General features: G+C 43.6%; 1 protein-coding gene across 4 annotated transcripts in view; it reads left to right on the forward strand.

The window, feature by feature from the left end:
• LOC108103787 (teneurin-a) overlaps nt 1-18,614 on the forward strand; it is a 222,360-nt gene extending 203,746 nt beyond the window's left edge. For all 4 annotated transcript variants that reach the window (XM_017209417.2, XM_017209418.2, XM_017209419.2 and 1 more), the window contains 3 exons: nt 462-1,846; nt 4,653-5,230; nt 10,086-18,614. In XM_017209417.2, the coding sequence (XP_017064906.1) occupies nt 462-1,846; nt 4,653-5,230; nt 10,086-13,981 (5,859 nt within the window). In that variant the 3' untranslated portion in view covers nt 13,982-18,614. The remainder of the gene's footprint in view (nt 1-461; nt 1,847-4,652; nt 5,231-10,085) is intronic.
• Nucleotides 18,615-19,844: the final 1,230 nt, after the last annotated feature.

Genomic DNA, 19,844 nt, shown 5'->3' on the forward strand with positions numbered 1-19,844 from the left:
AATGCGTTTAATTGCAGCACTCGAACCTGTCCAGCTGCGGTCACCGCCAGACACTTGGTTTGCCACCTCCTCTGTCTTTTTTCATTTCCCTATTACTACCTTTTCCCCTCCTATTCTGGCCGCCACAGAGCCAGTTAAAGTTTTCCCAGGTTAACAGTCACCTAGGGCCAATGGTAAAGTTGCGTTAGGGTTTTAAAAACAATAAAAGGAAACATTTACAGCAATAGTTGAGGATGAAATTTAGTTAATCAACGAATAGCAATTAGTTTGAATGTCCCTTGAGAAGAGAAGCTTTGTTGGAAGGCTATAAAGTAATCTATTCTCAAGATGAAAGTTAGTTATCTTAGATAGTAAGTAAGTAACCCCAAACTAAACCTGTTGATAAAATACAATCCACTCCTCCACAAAAGTACCTTTTTCCAAAGTGCTAACCCACTTTTTCTTCTATTATTCCCCCACAGATCGTTCAAGAATCCATCCAGATTCCTGGTTCAGACCTCCATCTGACCTACCAATCCTCGCAGGCAAGTGGATATCTGAGCATCGTACGCATGCGCTTAACCGCCGAAACGATACCGCCCACCCTGACCCATGTGCATGTGGGTGTGGAAATTGAGGGAGCCCTCCATGTGAAGACCTACGAAGCGGATCCCAGTTTGGTGCACACATTCGCCTGGAATAAACGGAACGTGTATCGCCAGAAGGTTTATGGTGTGACTGTGGCAAGGATTTCGGTTGGCTACCAGCACAGCACCTGTCAGTCGCCCGTATGGATTGCCCAGACTGCCAAATTGCAGGGCTACGATGTGGATATATCGGATATCGGTGGCTGGGGACTGGACATTCATCATCACTACAATTTCCATGAGGGCATACTGCAAAAGGGTGATGGCAGTACGCTGCACATGAAGGAATACCCGAGGACCGTTAAGGTGGTAATGGGCACTGGTCTACAGCGACCGCTCACGTGTCCCGATTACTGCAATGGCGTTGCCAAGGATGCCAAGCTATTGACACCCATTGCCCTGGCCACCGGGCCAGATGGCAGTCTCTATGTGGGCGATTTCAATTTGGTGCGTCGCATTACACCCGATGGCAAGGTGTTCACCATTCTTCAGCTGAGTGCCACCCAGGTGTCGTATCAATATTACTTGGCTGTCTCGCCAGCCGATGGACATCTGTACATCTCGGATCCGGAGAGGCATCAAATCCTGAGACTTTTGCGACTGGAGAAGGTCAAGGATCCGAGCATTAACAGTGACCCGGTGGTCGGTAGCGGCCAGCGTTGTATACCCGGCGATGAGGGTAACTGCGGTGATGGTGGACCAGCCCTATTGGCTCGACTATCCCATCCCAAGGGCCTGGCCATTGCCGCCGATCGTACCATGTACATTGCCGATGGCACCAATATCCGAGCCGTGGATCCCAAGGGTGTTATACACACGCTGATTGGTCACCATGGTCATCATAATCACTGGAGTCCAGCCCCGTGCAGCGGCACCTTGATGGCCAATCAGGCTCAACTCCAATGGCCCACTGGCTTGGCTCTGAGCCCTCTGGATGGTTCCCTGCACTTTATCGACGACCGTTTGGTACTGCGTCTAACATCCGATATGAAGATTCGTGTCGTGGCCGGAACACCGCTGCACTGCAGCAATGGTGGACAGGATGGCAGGGTGAATAAGACGGGAGCAGATAATGTTTTGGGCACCGTTTTGGCCATGGCTTTCTCGCCCTTCGGCAATCTCTATATTGCGGACAGTGATTCGAGGAGGGTTAACTCTATTCGCGTGGTGGACACGGCTGGAAATATGCGATACTTTGCTGGAAAACAAGAGGGCACAGGGTGAGTACTTATTGTAGAATGTTAAGATATGATAAATGTTACCTTGTCCGTTTGTCCGTTTGTCCGTTTGTCCGTTACTGAGAACAAGCTCTTAGATCTCAGGATCTGTTTGAGTTCTGAACTTCCAATTTGGTTTACAGACTGCTTTGGTGGTCATAAACATGAAGTTGCTCTTAGGTTAGCTGAATATAGAGTTTGGGTTATACATTTTAGGATGCCCTTAAATCAATGTTAATCTAGGAGTTGCAGTCTCCCATACTAATAGTATGTTTATTGCCATAATTCTCGGATATAGATTGCAATTGTCATGTCAATAATGTAAATCATCAACTACTTTCCATTAGTTTTTGTCCTGATTCTGAAATATGAATGCTTTGTTTTCGAAAGCTTAATAACCAATATTTCATACACTTTGAGAGGAGGCTTAGTTTCGTGAATCTAGTATAAATCAAAGGGGGGTTCACCCTTTTCGCTGTCACTGCTAGGCCATATTTGGTCTTCACCGAGTTATCAAAGTGCAGAGAAAATAAATAATTCCCAGTAGTTAGCAGTAGGGCATATACTGCGTATAGAATGTGCCTATATGTTGTTGGAATAGCCGACTATTGCATTCTTAGTTGTTTTATGCCCTCAAATATTGACTGGCTACTGGGTCAACATAACAGGGAATTTGGTCAGCAGGCCGCTGGCCAAAAACTGAATGGAATGAAAATGGGTACCAGGGACGAAAATTGTTGTTGGTAAAATGAAATGGGTAGAGGTGGGGGGCGGATGGTGGGTAGGGGGGTGGTTGGTTAGATTGACTCCACTCGGACTTGTTTATGCGCATACTTGACCCAATTAAGTGAGCTCCGGGCTATTTGCATATTGCCGAACGATATCAGCCAATTTTTCAAAATGTCTACCAAACGACACACGGGACAAAACGCACCGCACACAACATTGCCAGGCTAGTGAGAAAGTGAGATAGAGATATATATAGAGAGAGAGAGAACGGGAAGGAGAAAGGATACTACTCGACCCGTAGAGTGGGGCATAAATAATAAAAATTCAGCAAGAGCAGCACAAAATTGCCAATGCACCAAAACGGCCATAAATGTCAGGCCAACTAGGCAATACCCCCTAGAGTATATCTCTCTCTCTCTCTCTCTCTTCTTCTTTCTCTTCTATACATGCATGTATATGTATATGTATGTGTGTAGATAGACATACATGGATATAGCCTTGGTCGTTTTTGGCCATCCAGTGCCATGTTAACTTTATTTGACTTTATTAACCCATTTTGAAGGCATCGAAAACGGTGACCAGAAATTAATTGGAATTCTCACATTGGGGAATTTCATTGTCTGATTTTTCATTGCCCCAATACACGCACACACATATATATATGTATGTATTTATACATATGTATTTGTGTTCCAGAGGCACTAAAGCCATTTGCATTTTGTGCATTGATTAAAGCGGGGCAGCAAAACGGAAACGGAAACAGCAGTCAATGAACTTAAATTCCTGACGCAAACGGAATAATTTTCTGCCCTTGTTGTCAGGCGAAAAAAAAACGTTTAAGTGTTGTAAATTGCTATAAAGAACTTTGACAGTGTTGGTCAAAGTTGGTATTAAGAAGATAAGAAAAAGTATTTGAAAAAAAGATTAAAATTGGTGAAGGGAGTTGGGAAATTTGAAGGATCGCTTAATAGGTTTATGAAACGTAAAGATTAAGTGTTGTAAAATGAAACAAAAGAGATGTGCCAGTGTTGGTCACTGAAATAAGAGTAGAAAATTAAATTTAAAATGATATTTAAAGGTTAAAACAAAAATAAAAAACAAAAACCACACAGAAACATAATAGAAAAGAGACAGAGACAGGCAACACTGTCCAACTTTATTCCCATCAAATTTCGGGGTTCATAGTTGATTTAAGCTAACTAAAATTCCGGGCATGTGAATGGCGTCAGGTGCCAGAAGGCCAGAAGGGGTTCAAAAGGGTAGACAAAACATGTACGCTGGCGCTGGCAGGGCGGACGATTGAAGTGGGCGTGGCCGGCAGTCGTAGCAAAGTAATTAGCGGCCGTCGCGCCACAGACAGAAACTATAAATCAACTTTTCACTCTTTTTTTTTTCGTCCCTCTCTCTCTCTCTCCCTTGCTTGCTCCTTTTTTCTTTCCCCCGGCGTCTTTTGTGCGAAGGCTATATCTTTCGAGAGGTAGCCAAAAGGGGTTAAGGAGGAGGAGGACCGAAGGGCTATAAGGGTACGAAAGGCGGAAAGGTGGCTGGGTCTGTGTCCGTGTCCGTGTCTGTTGCGTGGGCGTGGCAGCGATAAGCGGCGCCCCAAGCTCACTTTACTTTAGACTCTGTTTATCGAACAAACAATGTCATCATAAATATGCGTCCCGAGCAGCCGGCAAAAAAGTAAAGCGGCAAGGGAAATCCTGGAGGAAAACCTCTGGAGTAAGGGTGCGGCCACAGAGATAGGAAAAGTAAAGGAAAGGAAGAGGAAAGAACACCCACCACCCAGCCCTTCATCGTATCGTATAACAATGAAACCATATCTGTGAGGCACTACAAGTTGGCCAGAAAGATAGAGAGAGGCAGAGAAAGCCCTTAGAATCGCTTACTTAGCTTAAAGTAATAGGTGCAGCCAGTAGTAGAGCCAATTAATTAGCAGAAAGCAATCTAAATAGTGCCTTAGTTTAGTTTAAATTAACTTTCCATTATATAAAATCAAAGTTCCTTAGCTTAATCACTAATATTCTATACCCAACTAATTCGCTTTTCTTTGAATTTTCCTCTAATTTCCAACCATTAGATCCCAGACGTGTGACTGTGCGATTGGCGGCGGTAGCAATGGCAGCGCTGCCTCATCGGGTATGGGCGGGGCCAGTGGTGGCGCCTACTCAACGACTGTTAATCCAACGCGTCCGAATGGCGGCACCACCCCCACTACCCCATCAGGCGGAAACGGAAGCGGAAATGGCAACGGTTCGTCGGCAACCTCAGGCGGCGGCGGCGGCTCGAGCGGCGGTGGCTCAAACGGCGGCAACGGTGGTACAAATGGCAGTGGTGGTGCCTGCATCTGTGCCGGCGGCATTGCCCTCTCCACCGGATCCGGTTCAAACTCTGGCTCCGGATCAAACGGCGGCGGTGGTGGCACTCTGGCCAGCATCGTCGGCAGCGGCGGTCTGATGTCCACTGGACCCACCACTACTACCACTGTGCTTCTGGGTGCCAAGACCACAGCTTCTGGCATTGGCGGTGGTGCGGCCACCTTGAACGATGATGGAACTCTGAGCAATGCCGAGACGCTGCTATCGTCAAATGCCCGATTCCAGGCCATATCCGCTATTGCAGTGGCCCAGGATGGAGTCATCAATGTGGCCGATCAAGGTGAGTTTTAGTAATTATTTGGAATAGAGATTTCAGGGGATTGGGTTAGCAGGCTGGAAAAGTAGACCTCAGTAGAGTCATAGAAAGTATGCGTTTGGGCGAAAGGCATTTGCGAGTCACTTGGATTGCACATATTGTTACCATATTCCATTCCAATGGGGCTTTCAAGGGTTCTGCACTTCTGCTGCACAACCCGCAAACATATTGCTTTTCCAGTGTCCTGACAGTCGAGCCCAACAACTGTCATCTGATACAGCAAATTTGTCATCTTCTCCACCCACATGGAGTGTGGGTGTGGGTGGGTGGGCCAGGCAATTCGCTTTTGTATTGCACACACACATAACAGCATGGAAAATGGAACATTTCCTTTGGCAAATTTTCTTCAACTCGCACTTCTTTTGCCTTTCTTTGGCCATGTTATTGTGTTAACAAGCGGTGAAGGGAACAAGAAAAAAAAAACAGAGAATGAAAAGAAGAAAATAGAAAATGTTAACTGCTGGCTAGATGGGAGAAAATGAAATACAAAAAACGAAAAATACGTAAAACCGGAAGTTGAATTTCGACATATTGCAAAACACAACCACAGCAAATACAAATACAAATACAAAAACAAATACACAAACACACACACACGCACACATGCACATACACAAATACAATAATAATAATAATGACAGCAACAACAGTCACGGAAATGGCAACAAAACTTGAACAATGAACAAGCTGCGGAGGAACAAGCAATTGTTGTTGTAATTGGCCATTATGGCCAAGGGGTTTGTAGAGGAGAAGAAGGAGGAGGAGGTGTAGGGGAGCTGGTTGGAAAATGGGCGGTAAAGTAGGAGGGTAGGTAGGGTGGTAAGAGGAAAAGAGCGAAACCAATTTCCGTTACAATTCGAACGAGGACAAATTAGGACCCACTCACACACACACACTTACACACACACATTTGCTCAGGTAACTGAAGAAAAACACAAAACAAAATGGCCGCCAATAAATTTCGGAATTTCGACAGAAGAAAGTTGAAGAAAAACTCAGGCAGAACAAAAATTTTTAGAATGATTAATTTTTAAGGAAATTTAATCTCATAAAATAACTTAAACAAGAAGCGAACTTGGTCAGGAAAAAGATTCAACGATTGAAAAGAAAATATAGAAAGCTAATTAAGTAACATTTTACGATATTAACTTGATAGCTTTTCGTTCAGTGTACGAATAGAGCGTTGCCCTGTTAAGGCGAAAGCTCAAAAAAGCACGGAAGGTATAAATTTGAGTGCATTAGCAGAGCGTAATTTGATAAGACCAAAAACGTAATTAATAAATTTCCACAAAAAGCGAAAGGAAGGGGGGGAGAGTTGACTGCCCTTCCCCAAACACTCATTTTCCCAGGCCAAAAACGATGGACAAAAGGGTGGATTTTGGGTGGCTTCGGTTTCTTTTTTTTCGTTCGCCTCCCTGGCGGATGGCGGATCATTATCATCAACGGGCCGGGCCGATGAACAAGAAGCCGGCAACTCGACGCGGAAATTAATGAAAAGGCCGGGCGAGAGTTGAAGCCGTGGAAAGCAAATCAATGGCTATAATTAATCAAGTTTTAGTCTGCAATGGTGGTGGTAGGTAGTGGTGGCGCTGTGCACACGTGTGAGTGATTGCTGTGTGAGTGTGAAAAGCGAAAAAGTGAAAATCAATCTTATTACCTACGCGCGCGGCATTGAATTGGCAAAACTTTTCCATCACCAACCTAGCCCCCCTCCCAAAAAAAAGAAGGGGGAAACCGCCCCAACTCCATTCACAACATTAATCAGGGATCTATATATATATATACATATTATATATGTGTGGGTGTTTCTATATTCGTGTGAGCAGACAAGACACATACAAATGTTGCTGGCTGGCTGGCTGGCCGGCCAAGGAAACGCAAAATAAGCTTCATTAGCAGCGCTCGGCAACCTTAAGTGGCTTTTTTCCTCGGCGAATGTGTGAAAAATTATTGCATTAATTGCCAATGCCACCGAAAAGAAAAGGAAAATTCAAGCTAAAAATAGCATGGAAGAAAAGAGAAAAGATATATATCAATGAAATCGAAGAGTGACAGGATAAATGAGAAAGAACTAATGCAGTATAAGTAGAAAATCTTAAGGAAAAATAAAGGTAACTTAATGAGCTGGCAAATTAAGAAGGCCTTATGACGAAACTTAAGGAAAAACCTTTTTAAAAACCCTTCATAAAGCACCACCCATTAGTTATAATTTGTCTAGACCTTTCCTCTGGAACCTTCCTTTATTGACAAATCGCGATATCAAACAGGACGGGGGAGGTGAACATCCTCAAACCCCATCGATATCAATTTCGCCAGCGATTTGGACATATGCCAGCTGGCCATGACGACTGTTTAACGCTCAGGACAATTGCAGGACACCCCGAGATATATCGATGTATGTGTGGGTGTGTGTAGCAAGCCCACTGAGAGGATGGTTTAAGGACCAGGACCAGGACCATGGACTGAGGCTGGGGCTGGTGGAGCAGCAAACATTCGGCGACACAATGGCAACAACCCTTTGCACTGGGCACAAACAAGTTGTTCAGTTTATGGGGTCATTACCATTACATTACAGCAAGCTCACCCGCACACCCTTACACACACACACACACACATGTATGTACATATACCGAAGGGGTGGAGGGTTGAAGGTGGGTGGGTGGTAACCTCCAGCTGAGCGTCACACATTTATTGCATTGAAATTCGCTCAATCGCTGGCCTGGCGCTTTGCCAATTCGAATGCCAATGCCCCAGCTTCAGTTTGGGAAACCAAGCGCGCCTACACTGCGGGAAAAATATATAAGCATTAAGTTTGGAAATTCAAATGGGAATTATTAATAGGATAAATGTAGCTGTAGGGGGGTATAGTCAAGTTACAAGTTTTCTTTATCCCATTAAGTTTCGAAATTTTGTTCACTGTACAAGCATCGCAAAACCCGAAACCAAAAAGCTCCTCTAAAATGAGACCATAATGGCTTACGCTCCAACTACAGAGGGTCACAGATGGGTGGATTTTGTGGAATTTTGTGGATGGGGTGGTTGGTCGGTCGGTCGGTCATGTGTCTCCTGGAGGATCCATCCTTCTCCTCCTCCTTTCTGGTCTGGTTCTGTTCTGGTTTTTGGTCCTCGGATTCGGGTAAATGAACTGTAACGCAATCAAATCAACACTGCCCGCAAACGCCATAAGAATAACCCACAATGTATTTAATATTTTTATTGTGATATGTGCAAATAGCAAACTGGCACATAATTCCCAATCAGCGGTGGATTTTTGTGAGTTGTTGCAGGCAATAATTGTGGGTGGAAATGAATGAAGGTTTATGATTGTGGGTACAGGAGGGGACTAAGAGGTAGTTTTTCCACTTCTAGAAAAGACTTTTTTGATCTTTTGTAGATGTTTAATAAATAGTAGTACTAGTTATTCCTTGCCATGTTACAAGTTTAGCTTTAAATATGAAAATTGCAAACTTGAAATTTCTAGAAGGAAACATCTTTAAGTTTTACTTTTATAGCATACTTCTTAGGGCATCGGAGTGGCCAAGTTTTGTGGCATTTTGAAGATGAATGTAGTTGAGCGCAATGATGTAAAGTTAATGTGTTCCAAAGCCCTACCCCCCCCACCCTCTCCTACCGCCTTTCTTCACTTAGTTTCTTATACAAAACGCTGTCATCATCGTCTTTTGTTGTTGTCTGTTTGCAAATGCAAAGCCGTTGGAAAAATGGGGGGTTGAGAAGTGTTGAAATAAAACATGGGGGATGGATGATAGGGGGTGGAGATAGGGGCGGAAGGCAAGCAAATTTATGCAAATCCAAAGCGATTTTCAACACTAACTAAAATGAAACGACGCTTCACAGGGGGTGGGGGGCAACAAGGCAAAAGGAAGGAGGGTGGCCGTTGCCGTGGCCAAGAAGGGGGCAGGAGGCATGAGGCATAAGGAGGAGCTCTAGCAAATTGCACAAAAATACTTAAGACACTCGCTCACAGATGGAACTTACCTACACCATTTTGTATTTGTGCATTTGCAGTGATTCAAAACTTAAAACGGGGCTGTAGTTAGATAGATGGTAGTGCGGTGGTAGTAGTGGGGAGGTGGAAAATGCAGAGGGCTTTCGTCTCTGTGCTGGGTCTCTGGAAAATGCAGAACAGTAAAAACAAACAGCTGCAGGAACTTGGCGTTTAGCTTAAGCAAATGATCAACAAAACCGAAGGAGCAGCAGCGAGCTGTGAATGTTTGGTGGGCGGGGGGAGGTGGAAATAAAGATGGACCGTTAAGGAAGTGCGAATAAATTTGATGACCAGTTAAAAGGAATTGTCCAAGGAGCTGGGAATGAATAAATGAGTCAATTATCTGCCAAGGACAACGAGTGTGCGACTTTTTCCTCTTCTCCGTTCTTCTTTTTCTTTTTTTTACGATGCTCCAAAAGGTACTCAAATGCCAAGCAGATGCTTGCCAAAATGAGAAAAAAGAACACAAAAAACAGCTTTTCCCCGCTTTTCCAGCGACAGCCACCCATTAGGTAGTAAATAAAGTTGATAAGCTGCGCTTGTATGCTGTTACCCTATTGGGGTGTAAAAAAGTTGCCTTTTACTTCTTGGCCAAGTGTGTTTCCCCATTAAAAATTAACTTGGTTTTGCAGAAACTATCAAAAGGGAGAACTCTTTCTTCTTCCTAATTAATTCGCGAGATATTAAAGTTTACTTTTAGGCGGGCCATCAAAAAAGGCTTAGTAAGGCTAGATAACATAGTTTATGAAGAAAAGCCTTTTCTCTTCTTTCCATTGCTTATAAATTAAATTCTTGTTTCATATTTCTTTCTAGGAACCCTACACGTTTTGGCCTTGGAACACTATCTTCCATCGCACGATGAAAACGGGGAGTTCCACATTCCCTTCCCGCCTTCCAGTGAGATTTACGTGTTCAATCGATATGGCCAGCATGTGGCCACCAAAGATCTGACCTCGGGTAAGACTCGTTATAGCTTCCTGTACTCGAAGAATACGAGCTTTGGCCGCCTGTCCACTGTGACCGATGCCTCCGGCAATAAGATCCAGTTCCTGCGCGACTACAGCAATGTGGTGAGTTCCATTGAGAACACCCAGGATCACAAATCGGAGATCCAGATCAATGGCATTGGCATAATGACCAAGCTGAGCGAAAAGGGTCGCCAGGAGATCGAGTTGGACTATGATAGTAACACTGGTTTGCTGAATTCCCGATCGTCGGGTGGTGAGACGTATATCTATCAGTACGATGAGTTTGGACGAGTTACCGGAATGATCCTGCCCAGTGGTGAGATTGTAAGGATCACATCCCAGCTGGCAGATAGCCAGGGACTCACCGTCTATGTACATGCCTCTGTGGAGTCGCTATTCTCGAGAGAACGAATTGCTGGCGAGGCGAATGAGCTTTTGGTTTTGGGTGGAGTACGATCCACTTTCCTGAAACGAGGACAAGCCCATGCGGATGCGGAACTTAAGGCTAACAATACATTGGTTATCCATGGTGATAACGGTGTCGTTGTGGAGGCCTCAGCCGTTGCCAGGCATCCACTGCTGGAGGCTGCTCTGCCCGTGGAAGCGGAAATGCTGGCCATGTGGTCACATCAGAGTGTGACGATGGGTGAGGGATTAACCAATTCAATGTACTCGGTCTACAGTTTGGTCGGTGACGTGAGGAACCCACAGCAGACACTGAATCGCGAGATCTGGGTGAACCAGTCGAGGGTTATTGGTGTGGAATTCGATCAGTTCACTAACCGAGAGACCTTCTATGATGCCCGACGTACCCCTATCCTGATAGTGGCCTACGATCAATCCGGTTTGCCCAAATCCTACTATCCCACCAATGGCTATCCAGTCAACATCACCTACGATCGATTCAATCGAGTTGAAGGATGGGCCTGGGGACCAGCTGAGCTGAAGTATAGCTACGATCGACATGGACTGCTCTCGGAGATCACCTCGCAGCAGGATGGCATAGTGTCTTTCGTGTACAACGATTGGAATCTGGTCTCCGAAATCGGTTTGGCCAGTCAACGAAAGTTTGTGCTGCAGTACGACGATGCTGGTGGCCTAAGGCATGTGGTCCTTCCTTCGGGCACTCGTCATAGCTTCAGCATGCAGACCTCGATTGGATTTATCCGGTGTACTTACACTCCACCCGGCAGTACGAGAGCCTATCTACAGCACTACAGTCACGCGGGAGCCCTGCTCCAGACGATTCTGCCAGGAGATGGTGCCAGGATTGTTTATCGCTACAATGCAGCTGGTCAGCTGACGGAGGTGGTCCATGGTGATGGCCGGAGTGAGTTCCAGTACAACGAGGCCACCGGAATGCCGAGCACAGTTTCGCACACGGAACGAGAGTTGGAGTACCGATGGGACTTTGAATATGCCGCCGGATTGCTGGCCGAGGAGAGAATCGATTATGTGGCCAAGACGGGTCTGAGCAATGCCAAGTTCAGCTATGAGTACGATTCGCAGTTGAGAGTAGTGGCCCTGCAGGGCAGGATTGGGGGACAGAGTTTGCCAACGCAGGCCTTTGCCTATGATCCGCGGACAGGAAGGCCCAGCTTGATAGGTCAATTCCGATTCTCGCAACCAGTACAGAATCAAACCCAATTGCACGATGGAACGGCAAGCTTTACGAGAACCGTGGATGGTCGTTTCCAGACACAGCGAATGGCCTTGGCTATCCATCGATTGGAGGTGTTCCGTATGGAGTTCTCCTATGGAGTGCATGGCAGGATCTCACAGACACGGACCTATACCCGCAATATGGCAGTGAATAGCTATACCAACGTGAAGAACTACACCTGGGACTGCGATGGACAGTTGGTGGGCGTGGAGGCCCAGGAACCTTGGGGATTCCGGTACGACGACAATGGCAATCTGCTGTCACTCACATACAGAGGCAATACGATACCCATGGAGTACAATGCCCAGGACAGGATTGTTAAATTCGGTGAAGGGCAGTACAAGTACGATGCTAGAGGATTGGTGGCCCAGAATGCTAGGGAGGAGCGATTCCATTATAATACCCAGGGTCTGCTTGTGAGGGCCTCGAAGCGGGGTCGATTCGATGTCCGTTACTACTATGACCATCTGAAGCGTCTGACCACCAGAAAGGATAACTTTGGCAATGTGACGCAGTTCTTCTACACGAATCAGCAGCGACCCTATGAGGTCAGCCAGATCTATTCGCCGAGGGATGGAAAGTTAATGTCACTGACCTACGACGATGTGGGTCATCTGATCTATGCCCAGGTCTATAGGCACAAATACTACGTGGCCACGGACCAGAGTGGTACTCCCCTGATGCTGTTTAATCAGTATGGCGAGGGAATTCGGGAAATAATGCGTTCACCCTTCGGTCACATCGTCTACGATTCGAATCCATATCTATATCTGCCCATTGATTTCTGTGGTGGCATTCTCGATCAGGTTACAACGCTGGTGCACATGGGAGATGGTCGGGTATACGATCCATTGATTGGCCAATGGATGTCGCCGGATTGGCAGAGAGTAGCCGAAAGGATTATCACACCGACAAGACTGCATTTGTATCGCTTCAACGGCAACGATCCCATCAATGTGGGTCACGAACGACACTATCCCGAGGACTTTGCCGCCTGGATGAGAACCCTGGGCTATAACGTGGGCAATCTGGTGCCCCAGTTGGCTCGCGATCTGTGGCAACCACCAGCATTGTGGGGACGACCACCGGCCAATCCGGTGGCCCTGAATCTGCGCAGACCCTTCGACAATATACCCACCATGGCGGTGGAAAGTGGCTTCCTGGCTCACCTTAATGTCCGCCGGATGTCGGACTTTGAACAGCTGTCGGCACCACCACGTTCGGCCCTTAAATGCGATGTTATGGATCCGTCACCGAAGACAATAGGATCGGATACGGAGCCACCATTTGGCAAGGGCATCGTCGTCTCCCGCACCGCCGACGGACAGGCCATAGTGTCCAGTGTGCCGGCTGCGAATGCCATTTACCGGGATGTCTACACCAGCGTATTCAATCGCTCCAAGCTGCTGCCCTTCACCTTTGTGGTGCACAATGCCCAGCAGGACTCGTTCTTCTTTGTGAAGGAGGACGCTTGGCGGGCAACGGAGGATCGCCAGCAGCTGAAACGTCTGCAGGGTCAGGTGAACACCACCTTCCATGAGATCACACGAGAGGCGACAGTTGGTAGTGGCGGTGGTTCATCGGGATCAACAAATGGTGGTTCTGGTTCCTCATCATCGTCGTCGTCATCCTCATCTTCCTCGTCCAGTAGTGGCTCATCCTCGAATACGGGTAACTATCTGGATGTGAAGATTCATGGAGCACATGCCATCATCAATCTGCGCTACGGCACAACCGTGGCCAAGGAACAGCAGCGACTGATGCATCACGCCAAGCTGACGGCGGTGCGAAAGGCGTGGCATCGCGAGAAGGAGGCACTGCGAAGTGGCCTGACAACGGCACTTGAGTGGAGCCAACAGGAGACCGAGGAGATTCTCAAGCAGAGCTATGCCAATAACTACGAGGGCGAGTACATCCACGATGTTAACCTCTATCCGGAACTGGCGGAGGATCCCTATAATATAAAGTTCGTAAAGAAAAAGGGCGCCACTGGTGGTGCGGCGGGAGTACCCAATACCCGAAGGAGACGCCGTCGATCCACCGATCCTCTCCAGGAGGAGGATCAAGTCGACTGTTAGCTCTTAAGAGCTCTAAAGGGGGGTAATAAACCCCTGAAAACCAGCCACTAAAACCGAAGAACAGGAGACGTAATATATATATATATATATAAAACCCAATTTATATATATATATATAGTTATCGGAACATTATATATATATATACATACATATATATATATATATATATAAACACGTATACATAAATATTTTTTTTTATTGTTAGCCATTAGAGAAAAAGTAAAGAAATTTAAGGAAGCGACAAGGCCAACGTAATCCCATGTAGCTGTGCATGTACGTTAATATGTGTGTGTGTTTGTGTGTGTTTGTGTATACGTGTGTGTGTGTGAAGTCAGCTAAGCCGCAGATACATTTACAGAATACAGCCACGGATATATAGACGCAGTTATAGATATACAGATATATATATATATAGATATATACACACACATAAAGATAATGGATAGCATAGTGTAGTAGTCATACGAGCATAGAGCGTACCATACATACAAGACATATGTACATGCATACTCACCACAATAAGGGGGCGTAGAATGGAATATTAGCAGGGGGCAGGGCAGGGCAGGGCAGGTCAGGGCGGGGCGGGGATATATATTATATAATATATATATATTAAAGAAAAGGGCGTATCGTTTTTTTTTTCGTGGTACTCGAGCTTTTTGAGACTGGCATAGTTTTAAACAAAAACAAATGAAACGGCGACTGGCGACTGGCGACTGACAACCGACGGACCTTCAGAGGAGGAGCTGATCCCTTGGATCTTCCTCCTTAAACTCCAGTCATCCAATGTACATAGGTAAGGGAGGAGCAAGAGGAGTGATGGGGTGGCGTCACCGGAAACGGAAGGGGAAGTGGACATTTTAGAGGGACAGCCCAGACCAAAACGCATTCACACACAAACATAGGCACACACACACACACAGACCGACGGACCTACACTAGACTACAACCGGTTTTTGGGTTGTGGGAGATTTTTGCTTAGCGAAAGCTTTCTCTCATTTGCTTTGCACAGTGTCAGCTTTTCAAAAACTAAACAGAAAATATAAGAAAATAAAAAAAAGAACAAAAAAGTATTTATAGAAATCGAACAACAAAATTTAGCTGCTAGGCAAAGTGTTTTTTTTTTTAAATAAACATATAAATGGATATAAATTTAATATAGAAGACAGACACACACACACATATTTATAGAGAGAGACCTATAGCCGTAATGTCCTGATAGATAAGTTTAAGTTTCGTCCTACTTAATTAACTAATTTATTCATTATTATTGTTCATATATATATATATATATAAAGATAAACATACATATATATATATATATGGCCGAGGCAAGGGCAAACACATCCACAATCCAAAAAAAGAGGAGAAAGAGGAGAAAGAAAACAACAAAAAAGAAAGGAAGAAAATATCGAACTAATTTTAATTATAAATATTAATGCTATTATTGCGTGGAATGTGAAATGTTTTGTTATTATTTGTAAGTCTGCTTTTCCGAACTCAGCTCAGCTCAATGCGGCCCAAAATAAACTCACAACCAGCAAAAGGAATCGAACTAAATAAAGCTTAAAAACAGTATTAAAAAAATGAAAATAAAAAAAAAACACAAAACAACAGGAAACAGGAGACACTAGATGTATAATATGATTTCAGCTTTGGAACCCTGATCGAGATCGTTGAGCCTTCCGTCCAATTTGATTGAGATTGCGGGGGATGAAACGGAAAGTATAAATTATAAATTAGATGCCAATTAAAGTAGAATTCGATCGAATGATTTTCGCATTTTGCTTCGCTTGAGAAAGAGAGAGATGCCCCAAAGAAGAAGCCACACACAGCAGCAGCAGCTCGAATTTTTTTTCACTTGTTTTCCATGAATTGGTGCTTATCGAATTTATTGCCACAACAACTATATATGTGTAGTTATAGTTGCCTAATAATCGCGTGCGTGCGTGTGTGTGTGTTTTGATCGTTTCCTTGCCTCCTTAGAAACTAAGCCAAGAATTGCTATTACAAAGAACATGAAAATGAAAAGAAAAAACCCCGTAGAAAAGGAGGAAAACCAAAAGATTGCTGAATTAGTTGCGCAAACGAGCAAGAAAACGAAATTTTATAAAAAACAAAAACAAAATAAATTACCAACTCGAAAACCAGACCAGAAAACGAGGCCAAAACCGAACGATCAGAGTTGGATGATAAATAAGGAAGCCAGCCAGCCAGCCAAGTAGAAAGCAGCTTAGAGCAGAGCAAGTATATGTCCGTATAAGGAAGAGCGAGAGCGGACAGGGGGGATACGGTAAAGGAGGAGGGCAAAACAAGGAACGTATCCGGACAAATGTCCGCTCAACAGAGACAGAGATAGAAAGGGAGAGGGAGTCCGCGTGCGTGCGATAGCGTTATATCAAAAAAAAAAAAGAACAAAAAATAAGGAAACAAATTCGGAATCTGCTCCGATATTTGCCGGAGTATCTGTGTATATATATTAAGGCTAATCAAGGTAAACTAGTGTTATATCGTATATGGCACCGTGCATCGTAATCTCTAGTTATATATAATATATATATAAAAATATAAATAAAAATACAAAATAATAGAAGTTCATGCGCCAAAGTGTGAACAAATTTTTTTTGGCTTTTTTTTCTCCATCGTTGTCGCGCCTAATTAGATGTAAAATAAACGAGACAAACTATCGGATAAATGGCAAATATATATATATAGTATATATATTAATATATATATATATATGGTATGTAATATGTATAGGAGTCTAAATGTTAGTTATACGTGTGCGGCGGGGTACCACTGTACTAGCCTAGCCGCTCGAATTTCTCCCATCTGGTTTTCGATTCGTTTCCATTTCCGTTTCGTTGATTGGCAAACCAAAACAATTCGAAAAAGAGCAGGAGTCAGTTACCTATTAGAATTTGGCAAGCATAAAAAGCATAAAACAAGCAACAAAACAAAAACAACAAAACAAAAACAAAAAAACAAAAACCAAAAAACAAAAGGAAATTGCTTCAAAAGCAAACAAAAAAAATGATAAACAAATGGCACACTAAAATTAATATTACGGATTAGAGCGAACTATTGAGAATGGCTTGAGAGAGGGAATGAACGGAGAAACCGAAAATAAAAAATAAACTAAAAAGTATAAATTATGAATTATGGATTATGAATTATGAAAACAAAAGAAGCAGCAACAAATATTTATGTGTAAATAACAGAAAGAAAAAGAAAAACGAAAAACGAAAAAAGAAAAACCAAGTATTTTAGGATATTTATGTTAGAGAGCTACACGAACTTCAACTTAAACCGAAGGAGTAACTTACAACTAAACCTAAACTTAAACCTAAACTAATGCTAAAGTCGAAGGGCGGAAAGGAGTAAGTAGATGGGAGAGGAGAAGTGGAGAATACTTAGCAAATAAAGAAACAGGGAAACAATTGAGATAAATTAACATTTAAACGTTTTGCACACACCACAAGAACAAGAAATCAACAACAAAAAGCTAAACAACAACAAAAAACTAGAAAAGAACACACACACAAACACACACTGATACCAGATACATTCACATCTATACACTGACAGTAATCCAGATACACACACACACACACACTCAACAGCAAAGCAAACAACAAAATTTAGCAACAACAAGAATTTATGAGATATAATAAACGAAAACAAGAATAAAAATAATATAAACAAAAACCAACCAAAAAGGCAGCAGCAGCAGCAGCAGCTGCCGCATCAGCGAAGACGCGAACCAGAAAAGTCAAGCAAACAACTTATTATAAACATTAACAAAAAAGCAGATGAAAACGAAACAAAAATGAACAAATTATATTTATTAGACAAAATAGCTGAGAAGAGCGGAATCTGTAGTATATCGAACTATGTAATTCACAAATAGTAAATAAACCGAGGCAAAAACCAAGCGAACCTAAGGAATATTGTAGGGCAAATTCAAACTAAAAAAACTAAACCTAAACCTAAACGTAAATCGAGAAACATCCCAAAAAAACGTTTTTTTTTTTGTCTGTGTAAGCTTAGTGGAGAACACACACACACACTTCCGCACACCACCCCCCGTATTGTCAAATAGCCAATTGCAAAATGCAAATAGCGATAAACGACAAGCGATAAACGATAAAAACGATAAACAGAACTCAAAACACAACTACAACAACACACAATTCATCACCTAGACAACCCCCCTAGGCATATGCATATATATATATATATATCTATCGGTAAATGAACAATTATATATGGCATTATATTACCATTACCATTACCACAGCAGAACAGTAAAATAAAATGACATAAAATACAAATAATTACGATAATTATTGCAATAATGATAATGATATACCATATATGTAATGATTTCAACGCGAAACGAGAATATTTTAAGCGTATTAAGTTGAACTATATTATATATGAGAATATATAAATGGAAAGGAAAAACAAAAACGAAGAAAAAAACCGATAAAAATAAACCAAAACAAAAAAGAAAAGAGGAAAAAAAACCACACACACAACACAACTTCTGAGGATATCAAGGGTCTAAGAATAAATAAAAACTAATGAATTAATTAAAAATAAATAAATGAATATGAAAACTAAATGTGAAGCTATAACCCGGTGTTTTTCATTACCTACGACACATAATCTTTCCATGGAAAATTTTTGTAAGAAAAACGTTGAAAACTTAGTAAGTATGGAAAATGGAAAGGCGTGTTGGCGTTGGAGGAGTTCTCATCAAGGAGTGGATTATTACTTATAATTTATTTATGATTTTGGAAAAAGTTAAAGAAGCTTGAACTAAGGATAAATAAGGAAACTAATAACTATTACCCGCTCATCATACTGTTTAAATACCCTGGAATCGTGATCGCTGCATAGCAGTGGGTGAACGACAGTCGAACCATCCATCGAGAGCCATCCAAGGAAGTTAAGCCCCCGAAATGCATACATAATAATCATCTCAGTTGGTGTTGCTGTTGGGATGTTGGGATGTTGTTGCTGCCGTCTTGGCCAGAGCGTTGACACACATGCATGCCAAATGAGTTTTGAGAAACTGGCGGAGGGAGATGAAGAAGATGGCGGGTGGGTGTAAGGTAAGAGATGTCACCCCGGCATTTGGCAAAAGATTTGGCCATATACCCACGATGCCGGAGCCAGCCAGCTGCACTGGATTTGAGTGAAATGTTGCTACTTCTGGGGTAGGTTGGTTGGTTGCCTGGTTGGTTGGTTTTCTCGGCCTGTGTAACTGCTACTGGCAGTGGCAGTGCATTGGTGTTGTTGCATCTGCATCTGAATCTACAGCTGCCACTGCTCTGCTGCTGCTGCTGCTACTGCTGCAGTTAAATATTCAAATTTATACAAAGCATCTTCAGGTGCTCGTTGAGCAGTTGTGTGTTGTTGCCTGTTTACCAACTACAAACTATGTGTCAACAGCGGCTCAGGCCGAGACAGATGAAGAAAGCATCCACTTCCTGGCAACCCCTCCGCCAACCACCTCAACATCCATCTCATCCCTTCATCACTCCTCGGGGCTGCTGCTGCATTATTTATCCCCAGAAACGAGAAAGCCGTATGGATAGAGGACAAGAGAGTGGGGCGGGGCACTCACCTTAGCCGGGTCGAGGCTGCTCTCCATTTTCTGCATTTCAATTACAGACTTGCTGGTGGCACCCTCCATCATCATTGTAGTCATCATCATCATCATCATCATCATCATCATCTGCTGGATCATCAGTATGCACCTCTGCCTCAAGAGCTGTTTTCTAGCCTAGACCTGACACCCAGAAAAAAAGAAGGAAAGGAAAATTAGGGGAAAAGGGTACACCTAAGAAGTGCC

This window comes from Drosophila eugracilis, unplaced genomic scaffold (genome assembly GCF_018153835.1).
Source record: "Drosophila eugracilis isolate 14026-0451.02 unplaced genomic scaffold, ASM1815383v1 contig_408, whole genome shotgun sequence".
NCBI lineage: Eukaryota > Metazoa > Arthropoda > Insecta > Diptera > Drosophilidae > Drosophila > Drosophila eugracilis.